The 23290-nt window shown below is 36.2% G+C and overlaps 1 protein-coding gene across 1 annotated transcript in view; it reads left to right on the top strand.

The window, feature by feature from the left end:
- LOC128985602 (uncharacterized) overlaps positions 1-23290 on the top strand; it is a 109856-nt gene that overhangs the window by 22340 nt on the left and 64226 nt on the right. The window contains exons 4-5 of the mRNA XM_054405235.1: positions 16586-16698; positions 18007-18094. Of these exons, the coding sequence (XP_054261210.1) occupies positions 16586-16698; positions 18007-18094 (201 nt within the window). The remainder of the gene's footprint in view (positions 1-16585; positions 16699-18006; positions 18095-23290) is intronic.

Genomic DNA, 23290 nt, shown 5'->3' with positions numbered 1-23290 from the left:
GGCTTGGCGTTGTAGGTTTTCTGTAAAGCTAAGTTTACTATCGCTCTTTTTAATGGTCATGTCTAGAAAATTGATTTTATTGTTGGTTTCCGTTTCTATTGTGAACTGTAACTTGGGTGCAATGTTGTTTAAATAGTTTAGTAACAGGTTCAGTTGTCGATTGTTGCCATTAAATAACATAATGGTGTTGTCAACATAACGATTGTAAAGATTGATCCTGTTTCTGTATTTATTGGAATCGGAGAAAATGAAATTGTTTTCTATGTGGTTCAGATAAATATCAGAAAGTATTCCAGATCCGGTTGAGAGTAGAACTCTCCATTAAAAGTAAAATAGTTTTGTTTTAAAACCTCAGTTAGAAGTGCCATAATTTCGTCAGCAGATTCAGATAACATTGTTTGGCTATTGGTTAGATGTTGTTTAACTATTTCCAGTACTTAATCAATAGGGACATTTGTGTATAGGTTAACTACATAGAAAGATGCGAGCGTATGATGCATTTGAATATTTAAATCTTTGGTTTTATTAATAAACTCATAGGAATTCTTCAGGCTGTAGTTGTAGGTTAGAGTTATGTTTTCTTGTAATAGCTTCTCTAGTTTTTTTGCTACTTTATAGGTAGGTGCTGGAGTAAAATCTACTAAGGGTCTGATAGGAATGTCTTCTTTATGTACTTTGGGAAGGCCCCTAAAAACTGGAGCTGATGGGTTCATTATCTTTAAATATTTTGTTTCATCCTGAGAAAAGATAGTTTTGGAGTCGTTTATTAATTTCTTTTTCCTCCTCTGGTAGGTTTTAGTAGGATCTTTATTTATATGTACAATATTATTTTTATTGAAAAACTCATTGACTTTATCATTATAATCATTTTTCCGTAGTATCACGGTGGACGGTGGTGTTACCTTTGTCGGCTTTACATAGGATAGCCTCATTAGTTACCAGTTTTTGTTTAATGTTCTTTAAAACTATAAGTTCCTCTTTATGTATATGCGATTGGTTATTGCCGTTATTAGATAGTTCATTATTAAAGGCTCTCTTAAGCTTTTTAGACATGGTGAGACGTTATCATCTTCGTCAGGTATAGATTTAATGGCGCACTCAGAATGAATTAACTCATTGAAAAGTGCATTCTTACCCTTTCTTGGGAGGTTGTAGTTTAAACTTTTTTTTATAATAATTGGATTTCTTTGTCATTGAAAACTATATCTGAGTTATTAACAACTCTTGGGAAGAATTCAAAATCGAATAAAAGTGCAGTTTCTTGAGTGATGACTATTTATTAGACGTGTGAGTTTTTTTTCTTGAGTGTATTTTTTATTTTTATTGATTATGTTTTTTGTAGTACAGAAATTTAATTTTGTTTTTGATCCACAATCTTTCTGCGTCCTCTTTAGTTTTCTGTGCTGCAAAGGATTTGTTTTTTATCTTTTTACTTGAATGTAGTTTGGTTTAACATTAAAGCGTAGACAATCTTTATTGAACTTTATATTGTGTATTGTATTTGAAATTTTCATCTTGACATTCTTGTATTGGATGGCTAACAGCACCTGACTGACAGTAGAATTAAAATTCATGATGTAGCCCCTGAACTGTTTAATTAGACTAATATGAGGTACATACCTTTACGTCAACAGATCAAACGTAGTAAGTAGAACTCACAACATGTTTCCCCTATTCAGGCATCGTCAGGTGATATCCTAACAAGAATACTTTGTCTTTATCCATGATGGGGTCGTCAAGAAACATTTAAATAAATACACACAGATTACACACGAAAACATTTAACAATTAGAGTAGGCCTATATTTTGTTTTTGTAGCCTAAATGGTAGGCAGTAGGTCCTCGATATGTTGTAAGTAGCCTTATCGTGTTTCTATAACATAATATGCCTTACTAAGCAGCCATTTAATATATTTCATAATTAATTATGACCTTGCCCGGCCTGTGATAGGTCACCCACTTAGGCATAAGTTAGGTGAAAGATATTACCAACTTATACTAGCAATTAAGGAATAACAGAGATTGGCAATACCTTTACACAGCAATAGCATAGTAATTAGTTATGGTTGGCATAATTTTATGTAATGGGATTAATAATAGGCTACCATTACTGAAGTGTTGAACCTGTTGACCCTAGCTAGGCCTACCACAGGGATAAATAGATTAAACTTACAAAGTGACGATTTGCACGTCAAAATGACGCCACAACCCGTTCCCATTGCAGTTCCAGTATTACTAAATAATGCAAAGGAAACTTCATTTTAAAATAGTTGTTTAGCCTCCGGATTACTGTATCTATACAGGGTGGTAAAAAAGTCCCTGGACAGTTAAATATTTTGAAAAATAATGCAGATAGAGCTACAATACTTGGTACAAAGTTACAGGGCATAAAACTCTATTTTAACACATATTCAGTGATACAATAACTCTTCAGGGGGACGGCCCACAAGGAGTCGGAAGAAAATCTTAAATGGAAGCATAGTTTAATATGCACATCAAATTAAAGGTCTTTTTTAGTAGAATACAATGCCGAAAACCGCACTTCAAAAGGTTGATCCTGCGCAAAATGACAGCTGTTCAAAGATTCATTTAATTTACAGTACATTGCTATTATACGCTTACTCCTCAGGGGGCACAGCCCTAAGAATCGGAGGAAAATTGTTAACGTAAGCATAGGTCGATATGCACATCAAATTAAAGGTCTTCACTAGTAGATTACGATGCTGTAAATTCAAGCTCAAAAGAATGCCTGAGTAAAAAATGGCAGTCGTTCAAAGATTCAAAATGGCGGATTCAAGAAATCTTTGAACATCTGCCATTTTGCGCAGGATCAACTTTTTGAAGTGCGGTTTGCGGCATTGTATTCTACTAAAAAAGACCTTTAATTTGATGTGCATATTGACCTATGCTTCCATTTAAGATTTTCTTCCGACTCCTTGTGGGCCGTCCCCCTGAAGAGTTATTGTATCACTGAATATGTGTTAAAATAGAGTTTTATGCCCTGTAACTTTGTACCAAGTATTGTAGCTCTATCTGCATTATTTTTCAAAATATTTAACTGTCCAGGGACTTTTTTACCACCCTGTATATTAATATGCAAGCAGTTTTCTTTTCACAGTCATAACTTGAAAACGGCTTGACAGATTTTAACGTTTGAGGTGTCAAATAAAAGGTATTTTCACGTAGATGTGCAAATACGTCTCGGAATATTAAGAAAGGGCAACACTTAAGTACAGTTAAGCGCTAAAGTTTGGGAACGGTGGCGCTATCTGTTGACATTAGATCAAACCATCAAACTCAATTCCCTTTGTTTACAACAAAACATATGGACGTAGTTTGAAATAGTTTTTAAGTTTAACCACAGACTGCAGGACTTATTACTTCCAGAGCAAATCCGGAATTTTATATTTTTATTTAAACATCTGTTAACTAAGTCTGGTTCATAAAATAAAGAGTTTCCTAGCAAGACCTGACTACAAATTGTTTGTAATAGTTAAATTTATTACATTATATCGTATTTTACTGAATTATCATGTAATTTGGGTTACAGTTTGGTGTAATTAAGTGAATGTTTGAAAGTGATTATTCACAGTAAAGTTACCCGTTACATTACCATATTATCATGTAATTTACAGTGTGTATCAAAATTCATTTGTAGTGTTTCCTGTTGATTGGTTATCTTTCATATTTTATCTAAATTTAAAATTAAATGCCACCAGTAAGACGAACTTTGAGTGGCTGGAGAGAACGCAAACGTGACCGCTTGCATCAACCTCCTAATTTGACGGATAGAGTGGCAGTACCGCCGTGGTGATACATCCAATCTCGGACAAATGAACTTTAAATTTGTACATTGTGGTGGCTTACATTTTAAGCAAGAAAAGACTGGCCGAGACAGTTCAATTTTTACTCACTTTCATAAATGAAAGTTTCGTTTACCTCATTTGTGGAATTCACCATTCTTTCAGGAACTTATTGGAAACTCCCAATCTGAAAACAGGGCTGTGAGGCTTGGATCATTCGTCAATTCAATTCCGCCTTTGCCATGGTCAAACACAGGGGGTCTACAATTTCAAGATCCATGAAAAGTTTTACCACCGAGTAGGTAATCTAATTCCTCAAGAAGGTCATGATTCTGAATACGCACAGATCTATAAGTACCTACGACCTTGGCACTGGAACCCAACAGCGCATGTAAAACAATTCAAACAAAAAATGCAATGCAAAAATATGTGGGGAATATTGTCACAATGCCAACCCATTTGCCCAATCTTTCAAAACTGTGGTAGAAATTTGTAGGGGCGAGAGCTCCGAGGAGTCAAGTTAGATTCTTATGTGCATAGAAAGAGACAAAAGAAGTGACTTCCCTTGCTGCATCATTCAATCCTACCTGGAAAACCGTAAACAGCAGGTCGTGATAGGAGATGATTATTCTGATATTTTTGAATTGAATGCTGGTGTTCCGCAGGGGTCCATTTTAGGACCTTTCCTGTTTTTGATTTTTATTAACGACTTTAGTTTTAATATCCCTACTCAAATACTGTATGCTGATGATACTACCCTGTTCTGTAAAGATGATAATGTTTTAACAGTTGAGTACGATCTTAATCATGCCCTAAACTGTGCTAAATTCTGGTATAAAATCAATAATTTCGCTATCAATGAGGAAAAACAGAATACATCTACTTTTCACTAAAAAAAGATCAACCCACTGATGCTTATAAAACAGTCAATGAACTCTTAGGCATCCATCTTGACAACAGACTAAGCTGGGATAACCACATTACACAACTTTGTAAAAGATTGGCTAGAATAACCTGTCTCTTGAGAAAACTTAGATCATGTGTGAGTTTTAAGGGTGTTTGGTCAAAAATTTGATGTCTTATTTTTTGTTATTGTTCAATTGTACTAAAAATTAGAGATACAAATATATAAGAAAAAATTATTTATTTTGAATATTAAGCGAGATATGGAGCTTGAAAGTAGTAAATTTTTAATCTTTGGTACCAGTTCACAGGGAGAATGGGTAATGCGATTCTCACCAAAATTTGCATTCAGGTGTGGAAAAATAAGATAATAATCACTAGCTATTTAAAATTAAAAAACTAAAAAAAAATTTATTTTTTATTTTTTATAAATTTTTTAAAAAATAAAAAAAAATTTTTAAAAAAATTTAAAAATAGCTCTTTGTTTTTGGGAAAAATGTATCTGTATGTTGGAATAAAAAAAAATGTGATATGTTAACTCGTTTGGGCTGTGAATTCGTACCTTTGATGCCTTGCGCTGTCGGAGCACTACTCGTTGAGAGTGTGTACACTAACACCGGGGCTTTAGAATACAACGATAAACGTATTCTTTCAATGTTAAAGGATGTTAATAATTACGTGATGTTAAAGTATTCTAAAGCCCCAGTGTTAGTGTACAAACTCTCAACGAGTAGTGCTCCGACAGCGCAAGGCATCAAAGGTACAAATTCACAGCCCAAACGAGTTAACATATCAAATTTTTTTTTATTCCAACATACAGATACATTTTTCCCAAAAACAAAGAGCTATTTTTAAATTTTTTTAAAATTTTTTTTTTATTTTTTAAAAAATTTATAAAAAATAAAAAATAATTTTTTTTTTAATTTTTTAATTTTAAATAGCTAGTGATTATTATCTTATTTTTCCACACCTGAATGCAAATTTTGGTGAGAATCGCATTACCCATTCTCCCTGTGAACTGGTACCAAAGATTAAAAATTTACTACTTTCAAGCTCCATATCTCGCTTAATATTCAAAATAAAACATTTTTTCTTATATATTTGTATCTCTAATTTTTAGTACAATTAAACAATAACAAAAAATCAGACATGAAAATTTGCGACCAAACACCCTTAACACTCTAAAAATGATCCCAACCTCGGAGGTTATGTTTGATAAAGATCATGGCCATGCATCTACGTTGTTTTAATATACGTCTTTGTAAATATTTATATGTGTTCAATGTTTGTACAAATTATACTATATCGACAATGTCTCAAGTAAGAGACGGCAAACAAAAAGTTTAGCAATCCTATGAGACAAAGGACTGACGATAACGTTTCGACGTAGAAACCTAGGTCTCCACTATAATAAAATTGGATCGTAAGGTAAGCCTTAGATTTAATCATCTAAAAATGACTTACTACGGTTTGTTTCACTCACAGCTGCTTTAGGGTTTGCGTCTCTGGGGTGGTTCACACTTAGCTCAGAAAGCATTTGTTTGGCAAAAGAAAGCTCTTAGAGCCATGCTAGGATTGCAAGATCACGAATCCTGTAGGGATCACTTTCCCAATTTAAATTTGCTTACACTGCCATCTATGTACATTCTTTGTAATTTAATTCATATAAAAAACAACCCCTTAAAATTTTCTAGTTATTCTCATCCATACAACACGAGGCACAAAAACAACCTGGTCACACCTCAAATCAGACTTTCAAAAACTTTAAATATGTTTTTAGGAAAAAGCATTTAGCTTGGATTAAACTAATAAATATAGGATGGAGAGGACACAGCTAACTCACCTGATGAAAGGTTGCAGACGAGTCAAAGAACACATAAAATCACACACATAATATACTTAATATTTCGCCTCTTTCAGAGGCTTCTTCAGAAGTAGGCCTAGATGGTAGTTACAAAACAACAGGATCAAGTTACAAAATTACAGAATCCAAGGCCATCATACCTGCAGCTCAGAGAACCTTATCTACCAGCTTCAATGTTCACATTGTCCAGCCCAGTACATAGGCCTAACAACCGAGACTCAGGCCCGTTTTTGACCCTGTCAGCGCCCTAGGCACGTCTAATAGTAGCGCCCCTTTGCAATATATACAGGGTGGCTGAAAAGTAACTTGCACCCCCACTTAACTTTTCAACCATTTGAGATATTTGAAATCGGTTTGCGGCAACTTTCTTAGATATGAGGGGCTACAATAATTATGGTCAATTTTGAAAATTTTGCCCTTAGGGGTAGCGGGGGTAAGAGGCAGCTCCAAATTTTCAAATGACAAGTATAGTCAAGTTTGGTATCATTTTACAGGTCTTGACGAAACATGAACATCAACATAAAGAAAACCAAAATCGGCTCACTAATAACAAAATGGCGCCCTAAAACGTTTCAAATCCAAATAACCATGAGGGTGGCAAACAAATTAACTTGCACCCTCCCTAACTTTTTAACTATTTGAGATATTTGAAATCGGTTTGCGGCAACTTGTTTGGAAATGAAGGGCTACAATAATCACGGTAAGTTTTGAAAATTTTGCCCTTAGGGGTAGCGGGGGTAGGGAGTAGCTCAAAATTTTCAAATAGCAAGTATAGTCGAGTTTGGTATCATTTTGTAGGTCTTGATGAAATATAACAATTAACATTAAGAAAATAGAAATCGGACCATTAATAACAAAATGGCAGCGCAAAATTACTTTGAATAACCATTGTCTCAATCATTTTTAGCTGCCATTTTGTTATTAATGGTCCGATTTCTATTTTCTTCATGTTAATTGTTATGTTTCATCAAGACCTACAAAATGATACCAAACTCGACTATACTTGCTATTTGAAAATTTTTAGCTATCCCCTACCCCCGCTACCCCTAAGGGCAAAATTTTCAAAATTGACCATAATTATTGTAGCCCGTCATATCTAAGAAGGTTGCCGCAAACCGATTTCAAATATCTCAAATGGTTGAAAAGTTAAGTGGGGGTGCAAGTTACTTTTCAGCCACCCTGTATATAACAGGGTGTATATCGACCGGGAAATCCGGGAATCATGCGGGAGATCTTTGAACCGTGAATTTTGTATTCCTACCTGGAGTTTTCAATTTACCGTGATCGCTCATGACAACAGTGACGTTTCCGTGATCGCGCATGACAACAGTGACGTTTCCGTGACCGCGGGAGACAATAATAAATGTCTACACACGGCCGCGAGGGATGATCAGAATTTTCCGCGATCGCAGAAGACGATGATGGTATCTACTATCTACAGATGAGCCGCAACGGATGATCAGAATATTACCACAATCACAGAAGACGATTGATGTCCACACGACCGCGGGAAACCTCAAGAACTTTGCCGCGATCGTGGAAGACGATGATGATCTCCACAAAACTGCAGGACATGATTAAAATTTTGCCGCAATCGCTGGAGACGATTACCATGGATTCATGACTGCGGGATACGTACGATATCTACAGGACCGTGGGAGATATAATAACTATTCCTACACGGCCACGAGGGATGATCAGATCAGAATATTGCCGCGATCACGGAAGACGATGATAATGTCCTCACGACCGCGGGAAAATATCAGAATTTTGCCTCATTTGCGGTAGATGATAATAATCTCCTCACGACTGCGGGATACGTTCTTATATTGCCTCGATCATGGAAGACGATAATTTTATGTCCAAACGACCTGACTGCAGAAAATAGTAAGAATCTTGCTGCAAACGCGGGAGACGATTACGATGCCTACACGGCTGCGAGTGGTTATCAGAAGTTTACCGCGATATCACGCAAATACTACCACGAATTTTTTTTAATTTCCAAATTTTTGGCGCCCCCCAAAAAAGCCAATTGCCTCGCGCCCTAGGCACGTGCCTACCGTGCCTATTCGGTAAATCGGCCCTGCCGAGACTCTCCGAAAACGCATGAACGGCCATCGACATGATGTTAAAACTAGCAAAGAAAAACCAGTTGCACAACATGCCTTATCCCACCAACTTCTATTTGATGACTGTTTCACCATAAAAGCTCTAAAATCATTGCCAAAGAACCAATGCAATAGTTCAATGCTCAGAAGATGGGAATTAGCTTACCAGTTTGTGACCAACTCCAGAACCCCACCTAACCTCAACATTAGATAATATCCTCATATCCTCACCCTCACAGCTAACTCTTAAGTATTTATTTTCATGGACAAAACTAATTTGCTTTTCAATATACATATTATAATGTAAATACAATATTGCAATGTGCCTGTATTTAGTGCTTTGTGCAGTGTCAGTTGGACAACCTGTCAGACATTTTGAATTTAAACTGTGTCATCCTTAAACTGTTGTTTTGTAACTACCATCTAGGCCTACTTCTGAAGAAGCCTCTGAAAGAGGCGAAATATTAAGTATATTATCTGTGTGATTTTATGTGTTCTTTGACTCGTCTGCAACCTTTCATCAGGTGAGTTACCTGTGTCCTCTCCATCCTATAAAAACTTTAAATAGCCATGTTTACATACAACATATTTTCTTCAACAAGCTACCCACTTGTTTTCGTGTACTACCTTTAAACCAATTTAAAAGAAAAATTACTGAGTTTTTAAAATCAAAAGCATTCTACACGCAGGAAGAATTTTTAAATAGTGACATATCATGTTTAGATTCTTAATAGGATATTGTATGTATTGAAATTTATAATTTATGTATGATCTATTTTTAAGTACTATTGTAACAATATGTTTAATGGCTGCAATAAATCTTATTGAATCTTATTGAATCTGCAATGATGCTACCTGTATAGATGTCGCAGCTATTTTAATGCTGAAAACAGAGCACCACCTGGCCAAATAAATCTTTGTTTATTTGATTTATTTATTCTTTTTTTCAAAAACTAATAGGTAGTGTTAGGCCTACACGTGTATCCGTTCTAGATACGTCGTTAAATCTACTCTAATTTTCCCAACCGGAGACTTTGGTTGGGGCACCTAATTTAAACACGCCTAAAACAGAACATATGGTAGGAATAATTTAACAATGCTATAGTATGTGTCGTGCTGGTTGGCGTCAAGAGAGGGATTTAGCTTACTACATTAGGTCTGAAAAGCTCACTTTACAGTGTGTGGTTGACATCTACGTTCTCATCGAGGGTACCCGCCTTCAGTACATAAGAGATAACCAAAGCAGTATGAGAACGGATCTATATTTAAATATTGTACCGTAGATTAGTTTTATAATTTTTTTCAACAATATATTTTTCACATTTCTATAATCAGTCATAAAAATTACTTTGCTGTTTATGTTTTTTGTTCTTCATTTTTTTATTACAAGTTGCAATTTTGCTCGATTTTGAGCAACAGGTTATCTAGTTAGACTTAAAATGGTTTACAATGCCTGCATATAGTAATCCTTTGTTGCTGATTTGGGCAACTAGTTTCAGTTCTTGTTTTGAACCATCATCAGGCCTCAAGGTGTCAGGTAATCACTTCATTCGAAGGTCGTTAACAAACAGAGTTCAATAAATAAAACATATACAAAACATGATAACACGGAACGGACACACATTACAAAAAACACGAAAAACACGAAGGGACAAACACGAAAAACACGAAGGGACATTTGACAATCGATCGTGACCGGGCTGAGGTAAAGTCTAGACTGGTGGTCAAAGTGGTCTATGACGTTGTCTCTGTCTTCTTATCACCGGTGTGTGTTCATTCATTCATTTTTTCCCTCCAATGGACAACAGCTCCCTGAACATAAAATTTTGCAGAACATCTAGTATTACACAACCACAATTATTCAGATATCAATAATATATAAACAGTGTTAATATCTGTGTGATTAACAACACAACAATCAATTGCTGTATTTATGGTGCCAAGGGGTATTTGGCAGTAATTACAGCGGGAGCAGCCTGCGTCGCTGTGCATAAAAGCTCTCATAATACTAAATGTAGGTAGCTTACTTACAAACTACTACAAAGTTGCGGTTCGTAGGCCCGTTGCTTACTTGCAGGACACAACTATAGAGCAAACCGCTTCGCGGTGCATATACGCCCCCATTTGAATTAATGTAATTTCTTTGTAGACAATCGCTTTTATGTTAAGGACACACAAATGCCTAGTTGGTAAACTCTTAGCAGTCAATCATACAGTAGACTCTTGATAATTTGAAATTGGTGGGCCAAGTATATAAATTTGAATTATCAAGAGTTTTGAATTATCAAGAGTTTGATTTATCGGGAGAAAAATAAACCATTTGAATTACAGAGAGTTTGGTTGTTTATTACATACAAAGGTACAGCACGTTACAATAAAACATCATACCATATTTTAGTACACTTTTAAACAATCAACGGCGTACTTTTCAGTTAATGTACATAGTTGCAAAGAAATCTGTTATTTAGCGCTATATATTTCGCCTATAGCTGAACTATCAGCTGTCGACAACTAGATACGTTTGTGCTCAAGGAGATGTCGCGCAATCTAGAGATCGGATTGCCAACTTAGAAAAACAAGTCAGCGAACTAACTCAGACTACTGCTCTAACTAAACAAACATCAAAACGTCCAACACTAGCCTACCATGGGAACAGGATGTACTGTACTGTATAGTTTCCTGTTATAACAGGAAGAGATCACTTCGAATTATAGAGTGTTTTGCCAACTAAACTTCGAATTACTGCATGACTTTGATTTATAGAGTGTTTTTTCGACGAAACTTCGAATTACAGCATGACTTCGAATTATAGAGTGGCAACCGACGAACTTCGAATTACTGAGTTACTTCGAATTATAGAGTGTTTTTCCGACGAAACTTTGAATAACTGCGTGTTACAAATTGACCTGCCCTCTATTTGGACTTTGAAATACCGAGTGTATCAAAATGCATGGTAAAAATTTGAAATATTGAGAGACTATAATATTGATTTGAAATATTGTTTTGGCTAGGGACTGAGCCTTCATTTTGAATTATCGAAAGTTTTGAATTATCAAGTGTTTGAATTACCAAGAGTGGACTGTAGTAAGTTTAGCTGTATATATAACTTATTGAAAGTGCCAAACCAATAATACTTTTACAGAGTAGGCTATTTATCAAGCATTTGATAAAAAAAACCTAAACCAATAAAATTCATAAGTCAACTTGAGAATAATTTGTTTGAGGCCTTTGTGAATCGATATCAATTTCCATTAAATAGAATATTCCCACGCACCCATCATGTGCCCCTGTTAAGTTAATTACAATAGGCCTAACAGTATGTTTGTGTGTGTAGCTAGCCTATTGGTTAGGGTTACAGATTCTAGTCCGGGAGGAATGAATTCAATTTCTGGCACATCCATAACACATACCGGTAGGCCTAACTTAACTTATGCGTTTGGACCGCTTTCCTTAAAAGCGTTATTTCAGTACACACTGTACTTATATCTAGTCTCGTCTAAAATGCCACTGTTGTCATCTGTGACCGAACTAAGTTAACTTAAGTTACTACTCCCTCATTTTAACATAAGGGGGTAGGCTAGGGCTATTCAAATTTGGGGTTTTTAGGTGTACTTTTCGGTTAAAAGGAGGCCACTCGTTTTATCAAAATTATGTGCGCCACTTATTAAAAACATGAATGCCATGGGTCAAGTTCTAAAAAATTATGTGTCGTCTAAGTTAAATATTGTCTAGGTAGACAAGTAGTTAAAACTTAGTGCTCACCTTCAAATCTGCAGGTTTCTGATTTGATTCCAAGCAAGAGTGTTTTCAGACCCAGATGCCATTTTGCATTTAAGTTATTTGTGAATCAAGATGGACTAAGCTATTTATTGTTTATTTTGTATTGTTAGTGACACAGCCTATTGCTTTGCTTAATGGCCTAATAAATCATTGAATCATTACTGGCCTAGCTTGCCCTAAAAAGTTTCTAGCTTACACGCCTAGGCCTAGTCATACATTTTAGGGCCGGCCAATAAACTGAACAATAGGCTTCAAAAAGATTAACACTAGGCCTACTTGATAGGGTAGGCCTACACTCTCAGTCTCTACTCTTAGCAAAGGCCTTCTTTTCCTTCGGATCATAAGCAAAAGCAACATTACTTTAGTTCTGCAAAGCAGTTTGCACCATCTTTAAGTTCTTATTATTTATTAATGTTTTATAACTTAGGCTACTAAGTTAAGCATCCACAACCTGTGAAGCTGGGTAATAATGTTGTTATCTTTGGACTCATAATAATATAATAATATATAATTAGACTCATTATGACTTGATTATTATCCAGACCAGATCTTGGAAACTATGTACAGGATCTTCACTAACTTATTTGTAGGTTATACTGATGTGTTGAAGCGGAGTTGTTTAAAATTTGCATTGAGTACTTAAGCCTATGCCATTGAATTGTATTACTTACGTGATTTTATTCTGCAAGTTATTGTTTCATTCAAAATGCACTTACTTCTTTTCTTTTCTTAGCATACCAATTAACCCCACTGTTGGTAGTAAATTAATGTTGTTATGGACTCGGATTGTCACTCTCAAGCCAGCTGGCGACGAAAGAAAGATCGAAAGATGTAACTTAATTGAAAAAATACATTGTACTTGAAAAAAATATTAGTGTAAACCAATTATTTTGGGAAGCTTAAATCAGAAACAGAATACATTATAGGATTAACGTTTTGTTGTGTTGTCTGTTGTTATTATGTTGCAGAGGCTAATAATAACTGACATAAGCTGGAGCTACGCTAGTCAAATGAACAACCACGACCACAAAAGTCGTTAACTAACTTAAATAACACTATCCTGTGAAAGCTGTGAAATTATAATGATGTATATTCATAGACGCCAAACTGTTTACACCATGAATGAAAGAGCTTAGAGTAAAGGTCGTTCTCTCTGTCTAAAGTAGACAACAAAATTGTTGGTCGCAAAACGTAAACAAATAAAAAGAAGAAGAAGGTAGCTCTTATGTTATTCTTATGGGACAAATTTAAAAATGTTTTTAAGGGTTTTATAATTACTACTGAACGGAATCGTCTAGAATTTTAATGAGGTCTTCCCACTGGCATCATAATTATGTGTGCAAAATTTGAACGCTCTAAGTGCGACAGTTCTTGAGTTTTTGGTGCGAACACACACAAGCGGACAACTTTTCTCCGACTCCGCTATACACGATACATAGATTCGTTCACTTCATTCACTCATCTATTACTCAGCATGTTAGAGCAATTGCTGTTTTTGTAATATACATTGACATACATTCTTTGATTATACAATACAGAAACTGGAAGATTTTCCTGTTCATTTTGTGGATTTGATCAAACCTGCCTTATGACCTTGGACCAAGGTTTCCTTGACATAAACCAACCTGCTTAATCAGCTGATATGAATATGGTTACTGTTAACAAATTGTTTGTATGTATGGAATGGTCTTTGTCCATTCTCATATGTGACTTAGGAGCGTACTCATAATATTAACTTTCTTTGACATTTTACTCCATTTGATTTTACTCCTTTTAGATTGTGTTCTCAAGGCGGCATTGTTATTTATTGCCCAATGCCATGTCATGTTACCGGTTTCCAAGTTGCAGCAGCTGTCAAGATTGTTTTCAACCTATCAAACTCCTAAGTGTGGCTAAAACCTAAACTTAGTGGTGGCTAAGGTCAAACACATAAACACTGGATCTTATCTATAGTTGAATAGATACAACTTCCGAATCGGAGAGGTGTGGAGGGGTAGCGAGCAGTGGGGAGACTGCTGTTGCGGTGTTGCCGCGTTGTCACGGACGGCCACTGCAGTGAGCGGGAACTGCCACTTTAACTTCATCACAGAATATGCGCGAAGGGTACTTGTAAACGCGAACGCACGCAACGTTACACTGTGTACTGGGAGTTCCTGCCCTCTGGTCCTCAGCATATACTGTATATATCTGTTGTAAACATCATTACTCATATCATCTTTGTTTTGATGAGTGGGTGGTCGTGTCATCTGATTCGGTGCAGTCTGGTGTCTTCGCCCACAGAGTTCTGTTTTGATTTGTACATTGCTTTCCTATGTAAAAACTATAGCTGAGTTGGGCAAACATGCAAAGGATATATTTCCCTTTCTAAAAGAAAAAAGTTATGAATAAACTCAAAATTTCGTGAAATAATATGTGTAAAGCACTAAAATTCATAGTATATTTGGAAAAATAATTGAAAAAATCTTAAAAAGATTTGGTTTTATAAGAAGAATTGGTTTCATTTTAAAATTTATGTAAGACCGTTTTTGTTTTTTAGACATAAACTTTATTTAGTAATTTTATATTTTTTGCGCGGTCACTATGTCTTAAATCTTTAAACATGTATAAATATTACTATCACTTTTAAATAACTCGGTCACCAAAAAGTATTTACCTTTTTGCCTTATATATATATATATATATATGTATATGGAATATACTTTTCCAACATCAAAATGTTTGTTTTGGAGCTTAGGGGACTTCTGAACTGTCGCGGACAGTACACTGTTTTACTCGAAGTAAGTAGTCGCTGTCATCTATCATAAGGAGGAACTGCACATGCCCGTGCGGGCGTGGAGATGCGGTGGTGGAGATGCGGTGCGATATGGCAACAGCGCCTGTTGCTATGGAAACCGCGTCAGGCTCTCCTCGCTCTTATTGGTCTGGTAGCCAACCTGGCAGCTCTCCCTCTTACCCAAAAGTCAGATCGCCCCACCACGCCGATACGGAAGTTGTATCTATTCAAGTATAGTCAACTTTTTTAGCCTTGTTTGACACTCCAGCTACTTACTTTCCGTGTCCGGAAATCAGACTTCGCTTTTCCAAAAATTAGCTACCGATATGGCTTTGTCATTCGCTTGTAAAAGATCATCTAATGTGCAAGACTGGTCTAGGCGTGGACAGATCAGCAGATGGCCAGGATCCTGAACAGCACCACACGCGCACAAGATGTTTTCTTCGTCTGGTAAGAGACCCCATTTCTGCATGTTTGTCTTGCATTTTGGTATCTCGACCCTGATTCGGTTTAGGGTCTTCCACACCATGTAATGAAGGCCTCCACCAGGAGCCAGTTCCTCCCTGGCTGGTTTGGGAGGGTTAGTCAACGTGGCCTCCCACCTTGCCACCCGATTGCTTGAGAGTGATCCATCCAGGACTCGTGTCTGTGATAAAAAGCTCTTTCTGGACCGAAGCCGTCGCTCTGCAGGTTGGTGGCCGTGTAATGGGTGACGAGGGTCTGTCCCTTGCTTAGTCCTTTCTGCGTCGGCAGCGACATCACGTTGGATTGATGGAGGGGCGATCCCTACGATAGGATAGAGTTTGTGTACTGGGGTTGGTTTCAAACACCCAGTTACAATACGAGCCATGTCATTGACTGCAATGTCAACCTTTTTTGCATGTGACGATGCGTTCCATACTGGTGCAGCGTACTCCGCAGCCGACACACTGAGCGCTAAAGCTGAGGTTCTGAGGACATTAGGGTTAGCACCCCAGCATCTGTATGTGAGCTTCCTGATGATATTATTCCTCGCTGAGACTTTACCTCTTGTCGCAATACAATGGGTCTTAAATGTCAGTGTGCGGTCCAGTATGACACCAAGATAATTGGGTGTAGGACAATGCTGAAGACGGTCTCCCCGCCACCTCACATTCAACTCACGGCCTAGTGACTAGCACCCAGCTGTGGCTAGCAGATTAAGTAAAACAAGTAAACCACCGCTAGCATATCATGTAAGAGTAGGCTATAAAAGTAAACAAATCGAAACCAGTATTTGTTTTTAGTATAATTTGTCTAATGTCTGAGCATTTTCACTCTTTAAAATAAATTATAAATTTTTAATTGTTAGTAAAATTGATCAAATATTTTTCCAGGCGGAAGCTTGTGGGGAGTTAATTGAGTGTGGTTGCTGTTACCAAAATGTTCTGTTTGAAGATTGTACTACTTGCAATGAGGGTCACTTGTTCTGCAAGCCTTGCGTACAAAAGTAAGTAGTAGTTGGTTACTCAAATAAATTAGACTAGTGGCCTGTTGGGGCCATAGCCCCTAATTTAGACACAATTGTAGCGGAAAGCGACGCAAAAGCCATTGCACTGTTGTATTGCCTTACGTTTTTATGAAGTTAGAATCATGTAAAAACATTCCTTTAGTTCGTCATTCAATTGTGGTTGTGGCATTTTAATGAGTCCATTGTGGCAACATGCGTTGACATGTCCATTTGTGGCCTCCTCTGCGAAGTGAAATGCACCACATTGCATGCAAGTGCTGTTAAGAGGACCTAGATTGTGAGAAACAACACTCAACTCATTAAACACAAAATGCGTTCTTCTGAAGGCAGGTTGTAAACCAGCTTGTGGATTTCTTTCATAGTCCTACATGACATTCTCTTTTAGCATTTCCTGTGTCAGTTGAATTCCTTTAAACTCTTCCAGGTCTTGCAGGTCTTACCCTACCCTGTCTAGTTACTTCACTCATTATAAAAACAGAATACAACAAAAAGTCCTGGATAATCTTCCACGTCTTGCAGGTCTTCCCTTGCTCTGTCCAGTTACTTCACTCATAAAAAAAAAAAACGGAAAAAAATTAAACAAATACATTTTATTCTTAAACATTATTAAAACATTATTAAACATTTTAACAACATTGACTTTCGGAATAAATGTAAACATTGCAAATAAAAAAGTAACAGCTGATTAGAATGCAGACGTTTTTCAGTCCCCAAGCTTTTTTTATGGTGGATATTTTACATTATATCTCGTTTTCTTGTAACTTATATAAATTCTGCTATTTTTCCCCGAGTCCCTGGGGTCAAGACCTTTAATTTAAGACCCCTCCCACGTTTCTGCGACTTACCAGACGTCCAGAATTTTCTGGTAAAATCTTTGTCTTACTGAATTATATATAAGGATATTTTGATGAGTGTTTTGAAAGATGTTTAATTATATACTCATCATTATTTTTCTTTTAATAATTCATGGTAGAAGTGTTGATTTTCTCTTCCATTGTAGCGTCATGTAGAACCAAGGACTGAACAGTATTTTACTTGTGAGATTTACTAAAAGTTCCACTCCATTACATTCTAGGCTACAAAAACACTAATACAAATTTGGTAACTGCAGTATAGGATATCTGGATTTGGAATCTGCATATAGGATAGTTTTTGATGAAACATTTCTTGGTAAGTGTTGTGTTTTATATGTTCTAAATACTAATACTCTCACATGTATCTAAGAATGTTATGTGGTTTTGCATTTGTTGTTGCTTTTCCTTATTCACCTTTATTTTTTTTTTCTAGGAGTGTAGAGGTGAGGATTGGAGATGCTCTTACTACATTTCCATGCCTGCAAGACTGTGACTCACACTTCTCTTTACAGCTATTAGAGGTATGCATAATTTTTTGTGACTATGTTTGTAGTTTTAGGCACTGTTCAAAATTAATAGTTACTTACTTTTTGTGTCCGGAAATCAGACTTCGCTTTTCCAAAAATTAGCTACCGATATGGCTTTGTCACATAAAAGATCATCTAATGTGCAAGACTGGTCTAGGACATTGGATGATCTTAATTAATAGTTAAATTTCTTAGATAATAAAATAACTCATGCTCTTATGACATTTTCAATTATTAATTATTAATAGAAAGTATTAGCATAGACAGACAAAAGAATTAAATATAGACTGTCAGCCGTGCTGCGGTTACCATGGTTACCATAGGTTCTGGCGCACACCACTGGGTGTGCCGTGTAGTTACGTAGCGTGTACGCCTTAACTATATGGCGCTCCCAGCGGTATGCGCCAGAACCTAAGGTAACCGCAGCACAGCTGACGGTCTATATTTGACTCTTTTAGCGAATTTCCCATATAGGGAGTAAGCTATTACCGTAGTACTCATGGTAAGACCTGGACCCGGGACCGATTTAATTTTTCTCTTTGAGGTCCCCAGAGGCCAAAAACACTCTCCGTTCAAATTCATATATATATACATCCCGCTATCTATTTGACTGCAATCAGAATTTAGGTTATGTGGCTGCCCCCAGATCCAAAAGAGTATGGTATGTTTAAGTTTTATAGTTTTAACTGTAAATTACACAACTAATACAATTGTAGTTCAATATTACAATTCAATATACAATTTGGTTGTGTTGCTAGCCTAGTGGTTAGCATCTCGGACTTCGGTGCGGGAGGGACGGGTTCAATCCCCGGCACATCCACTAAACATTTATCTCACGTAACTCTCGTGAAATGCCACTGGCGTTGAAAGCAAAAAAAAATATTATTAATTTTTTTCTTGTAAATAGGGTATCAAAAAGCATGTCAATTGGCCACCATCAGTTTGCATTTCATATGGCGCCCTCATTTATATCTGGCCTCCAGTAGACACCCTCTTATCCGGACTCCTCGGGACCGAGGCCAATCTGGATAACGTTTTTTCCGGTTAAACTGACGTCCCCAAAATCTCGTTAAACGGACCGTTTAAATGCATACTCTATACAGTATTTGACTTATCCAGATAAAGAGATGTCACTTCTACCGAGTGTAGTCCGGTTAAAAGATGTCCGGATAGGAGGGAGTCTACTGTATGATTGTCAGGAGTTATACCTATACATCCTAAGTATTTTGCGTTTTGTATACGGCTGCCTACACTGTTACCAATTCTACTTAGGTTACTAATATATTTTGAACAGGAAACACATGCCTCGGGCTCCGAGCTTCTCATACAGCCACATTATGTTTGATAGAATTAAAGCTTAGGTTTTAACTATCATACTTAAAAAGTGATAGTAGTTATTTAGATGGAAATTCTTTGAGCCAAATATAGAATTTTTTTCGAATTTAAATAAACAAATTGATGACCTCAATTCCTTAAAAACTAATACAACAAAACTTATGTCCAGCTTTTAAAATGTGACATTTTTGCCTCTAAGTGTGAAATTAAAAATGTCTTTTTAAGAGGATCAACTTAAAAAATATAAACGAAAACATAACCTCTCTTAGAAGTTATGAGTAGTAATTTTTATCCATGTTTTGCCTCCTGGATTGATAAAGAGTAATAGTAATAATAATAGGCTAAATACCTTATTTACGTCTTCAATCTTAGTAGTCTTTTTATGATTACTATAGTTTCGGAGCTAACAGCTCCATTGTCAAATCTTCTTGTCTTGTTAAATTACTGTTGATAGCATTGGTCATTGTTGAATTTCACATGTAGACATACACACACACACACACACGAAACATTTATATATACAAACGACATTGAAATTTAATATTTTGGCCGGCCTAAACAAAAAGTGACTAGCGTTGTGGTTGCACGGACCGGTACACTGACTGACTGATTCATGTTAGCCGATACCCTGGAGACGTTGACCTTGGCCTTGGGGGAGGGGGGAGATCAGCTGTTTGTCACTATTTCTATTGTTCAATGATTCAATGCGATCGAACAGAACGTTGGAGTTGAAAGTTAGTTTTTCATTTAACACATCGTTTGGCGATTTTTTGAAATCAGAAATCCAGAACCGTTAAACAAGAATCTGATAAGTCTGGTCAGAAATTGTATCGGTTACGGCAATGTCCTCCACTTCACTATTAAAAATGAACTTAAGAAACAAAATATCACCCTGGCATGCAAAACTTCAAATAAGTTAGAACATCATTTAAACACGAATCGGCGTAAAAATACTGATAACAACTTGGATGAAACGGGCGTCTACAAAATAAACTGCAATGATTGCCCAAGTATGTACATAGGACAAACAGGTCGCTCCTTTAGAAAAAGGTTTAACGAACATCTCCCTAAACCTAAATTGCATTCACAGCGTTCTAAGATTGCCGAACACCTGCAAAAAGAAAACCATTCCATAAAAAGTTCCAATGGAGGTTTAGAAATTTTACATAAATGCAATAAAGGCCCTGTGATGAACGTCCTAGAAAGCTACAAAATTTATAAAGCTTTCAAAAAATCGCCAAACGATGTGTTAAATGAAAAATTAACTTTCAACTCCAACGTTCTGTTCGATCGCATTGAATCATTGAACAATAGAAATAGTGACAAACAGCTGATCTCCCCCCTCCCCCAAGGCCAAGGTCAACGTCTCCAGGGTATCGGCTAACATGAATCAGTCAGTCAGTGTACCGGTCCGTGCAACCACAACGCTAGTCACTTTTTGTTTAGGCCGGCCAAAATATTAAATTTCAATGTCGTTTGTATATATAAATGTTTTGTGTGTGTGTGTGTATGTCTACATGTGAAATTCAACAATGACCAATGCTATCAACAGTAATTTAACAAGATAAGAAGATTTGACAATGGAGCTGTTAGCTCCGAAACTATAGTAATCATAAAAAGACTACTGGGATTGAAGACGTAAATAAGGTATTTAGCCTATTATTATTACTATTAGTAATTTTTAGTTATTAAAACACTGTCGTAGGTAAATTAGTATGCGCAACTCGCGTAAGTAGTGTTAACGACACTCGTAGCAGTTTTTAAGGAACCTGTTAAGGCTCAAACCTTAAATTTTCTACTCGTGTCGTTAACACCATCTCCATGCAATTGTTGCGTAAACTACTATAAACACCCGCTTCCTCACAGATATGAACTCAAAATCCAACCAAGGCTGTTTATTTTTCATTGCACTCACACAGTTATTTATTTATTGGCGCACAGTCTTTAACTATTTGCGTTATATTGTTGAAATTCGTTTGGCTTTCGCTCTCTAACTTTTTGTCCTGTTGCATCATTAATTAACAAAATAAGCTAGAAAACTATAGTTATTTGTATAACTAGGGGGCAAAGGAAGTTTGCAATTATGTTACACATTATATTTTTCCTACAGGTACGATTAATCATATAAATAATAAGTCCTTCACACACTGTACAACACGTTTTTAGGGTAGGTTAAATCCAAACATTGAACGGTATGGGAAATGCTGCACCAGCTGATCGTCGTCGTAATATCTTCAGGTATTGCCAAATTATATTCAAGTATACACGGATTACGTGCATAATAAAAGCACGCTGTTTTGTTTAGTTTGGTTGGAATACTATTGTGCGCCAAAGTAAAAACTGTGCACCAAAGTAAGGCTTTCTGTATGTACTAGGAGTTGAGCCACCTTGTAACACAGCAACAAATTGGTGGACGGACATTTTTTTTTTCAACTTTATAACCCTACATTGTATTTAGTTTTATAAAAAGTTTATTTTGTAAAAACCTAATCTTATGAGGAAAGAGGATAACTGATATTGACATCAATTTTTAAAATATGTGCAAGAAAGCCCACTTTGCCGGGTGACTGTAGGAAATAGTATATTTCGTACCTAGGGCCCAAAATGTAATTTTGCTGGCTTAAAATAGTTATTAAAGTTTGAGACTAAGTCGAGAACTTAAAACGGAGAGCTGCAAAATTATTTTGGTCCGTGATACGAACGCTATTTTTTGTCACACTATAATCACGGCCTCCTTTAACTACAGGCCGCGGCGTTCGAAGTGGCAACACCGCATCGGATGGCTGGATGGCTAAGCTACGCTACACCAGTGAACGCTCGCGCTCGCGCCGCGGAGGATTGGAACAAGCACGCGAATTATCTATTAATTTAGATGTTTTATATCTGATAACACTGATGTGTAGGAAAAGGAGTAAATAATTATGTGAGGCTTTCGTGTCAATACAAGAATGTAATACAATATAAAACCTTTTACGGTACATTGAACATGATTGAACGTATAAGTAGGCGCATGATTGTAGTTTTCTTCCGTCTCTTCTACGTATTTACTCTATGATTTATTAATTGTTAAACACTTAAAATGTATATCCTATCTGCAATGTTATTTAGTTACAGCTTCTGTGTAAGCTATTGTTTTATCATTGGAATGATGATGTTTATTATACAAAGTAAAAATTAACAAAAGCAATAAATAAAATTATTTTATTCAAGAAAGGATTGACATTTTTCAATGGTTACAGTGGCTATTATTTTGGTCTTTTTTACTTTCGTGCAGATATTTAAAAAATATTGCTCATTCTCAAAATAATTTTTGATACTATTTCCTTCAAATTATTCATTCCACAAATGCAAACAGTTTCAGCTATTTCTAAAATATCGATATCTGACATAAAAACCACTGGTCACTAAAAACCAGCCAACACAGAAGAACAACTGCACGCTAATTATAGGTACAGGTTGTCGCTAATTTTAGTTATTCGCTAATTCCACCTAATTCAATGAAGATGGTGGTCGCCACGCCACTATTGGTTGATGAGCGCTAAATTAAAAGTTTTCGGTAGCCCCACCTTCCGATTGTCTGTTGCAAGAACATATCAATGGATTAGTTATTAATGGTTGCGCAATAACAGAATAAATGAAGTAATGTTTTTATTTCTCATAATACTACATAGTAACGTGTAAATAAAACACATACTTAAAATTCATAATAAACTACAGCAAAATTATTAAAACTAAAAGGAAAAGGCATTTTTGTTTTAGGCTACGGTATTTAATTATGAAGACATTAAGTCATGCAGTATTTTATACAAAAGTAATATTCTTGTGGATAACCAAAAGGCATATCAAAATGCTTGA

The sequence above is a fragment of the Macrosteles quadrilineatus genome, unplaced genomic scaffold, assembly GCF_028750875.1.
Source record: "Macrosteles quadrilineatus isolate MER2022 unplaced genomic scaffold, UCM_ALF_1.0 Scaffold_2__2_contigs__length_208266976, whole genome shotgun sequence".
NCBI lineage: Eukaryota > Metazoa > Arthropoda > Insecta > Hemiptera > Cicadellidae > Macrosteles > Macrosteles quadrilineatus.
This window is presented reverse-complemented; position numbering and strand designations above follow the sequence as displayed.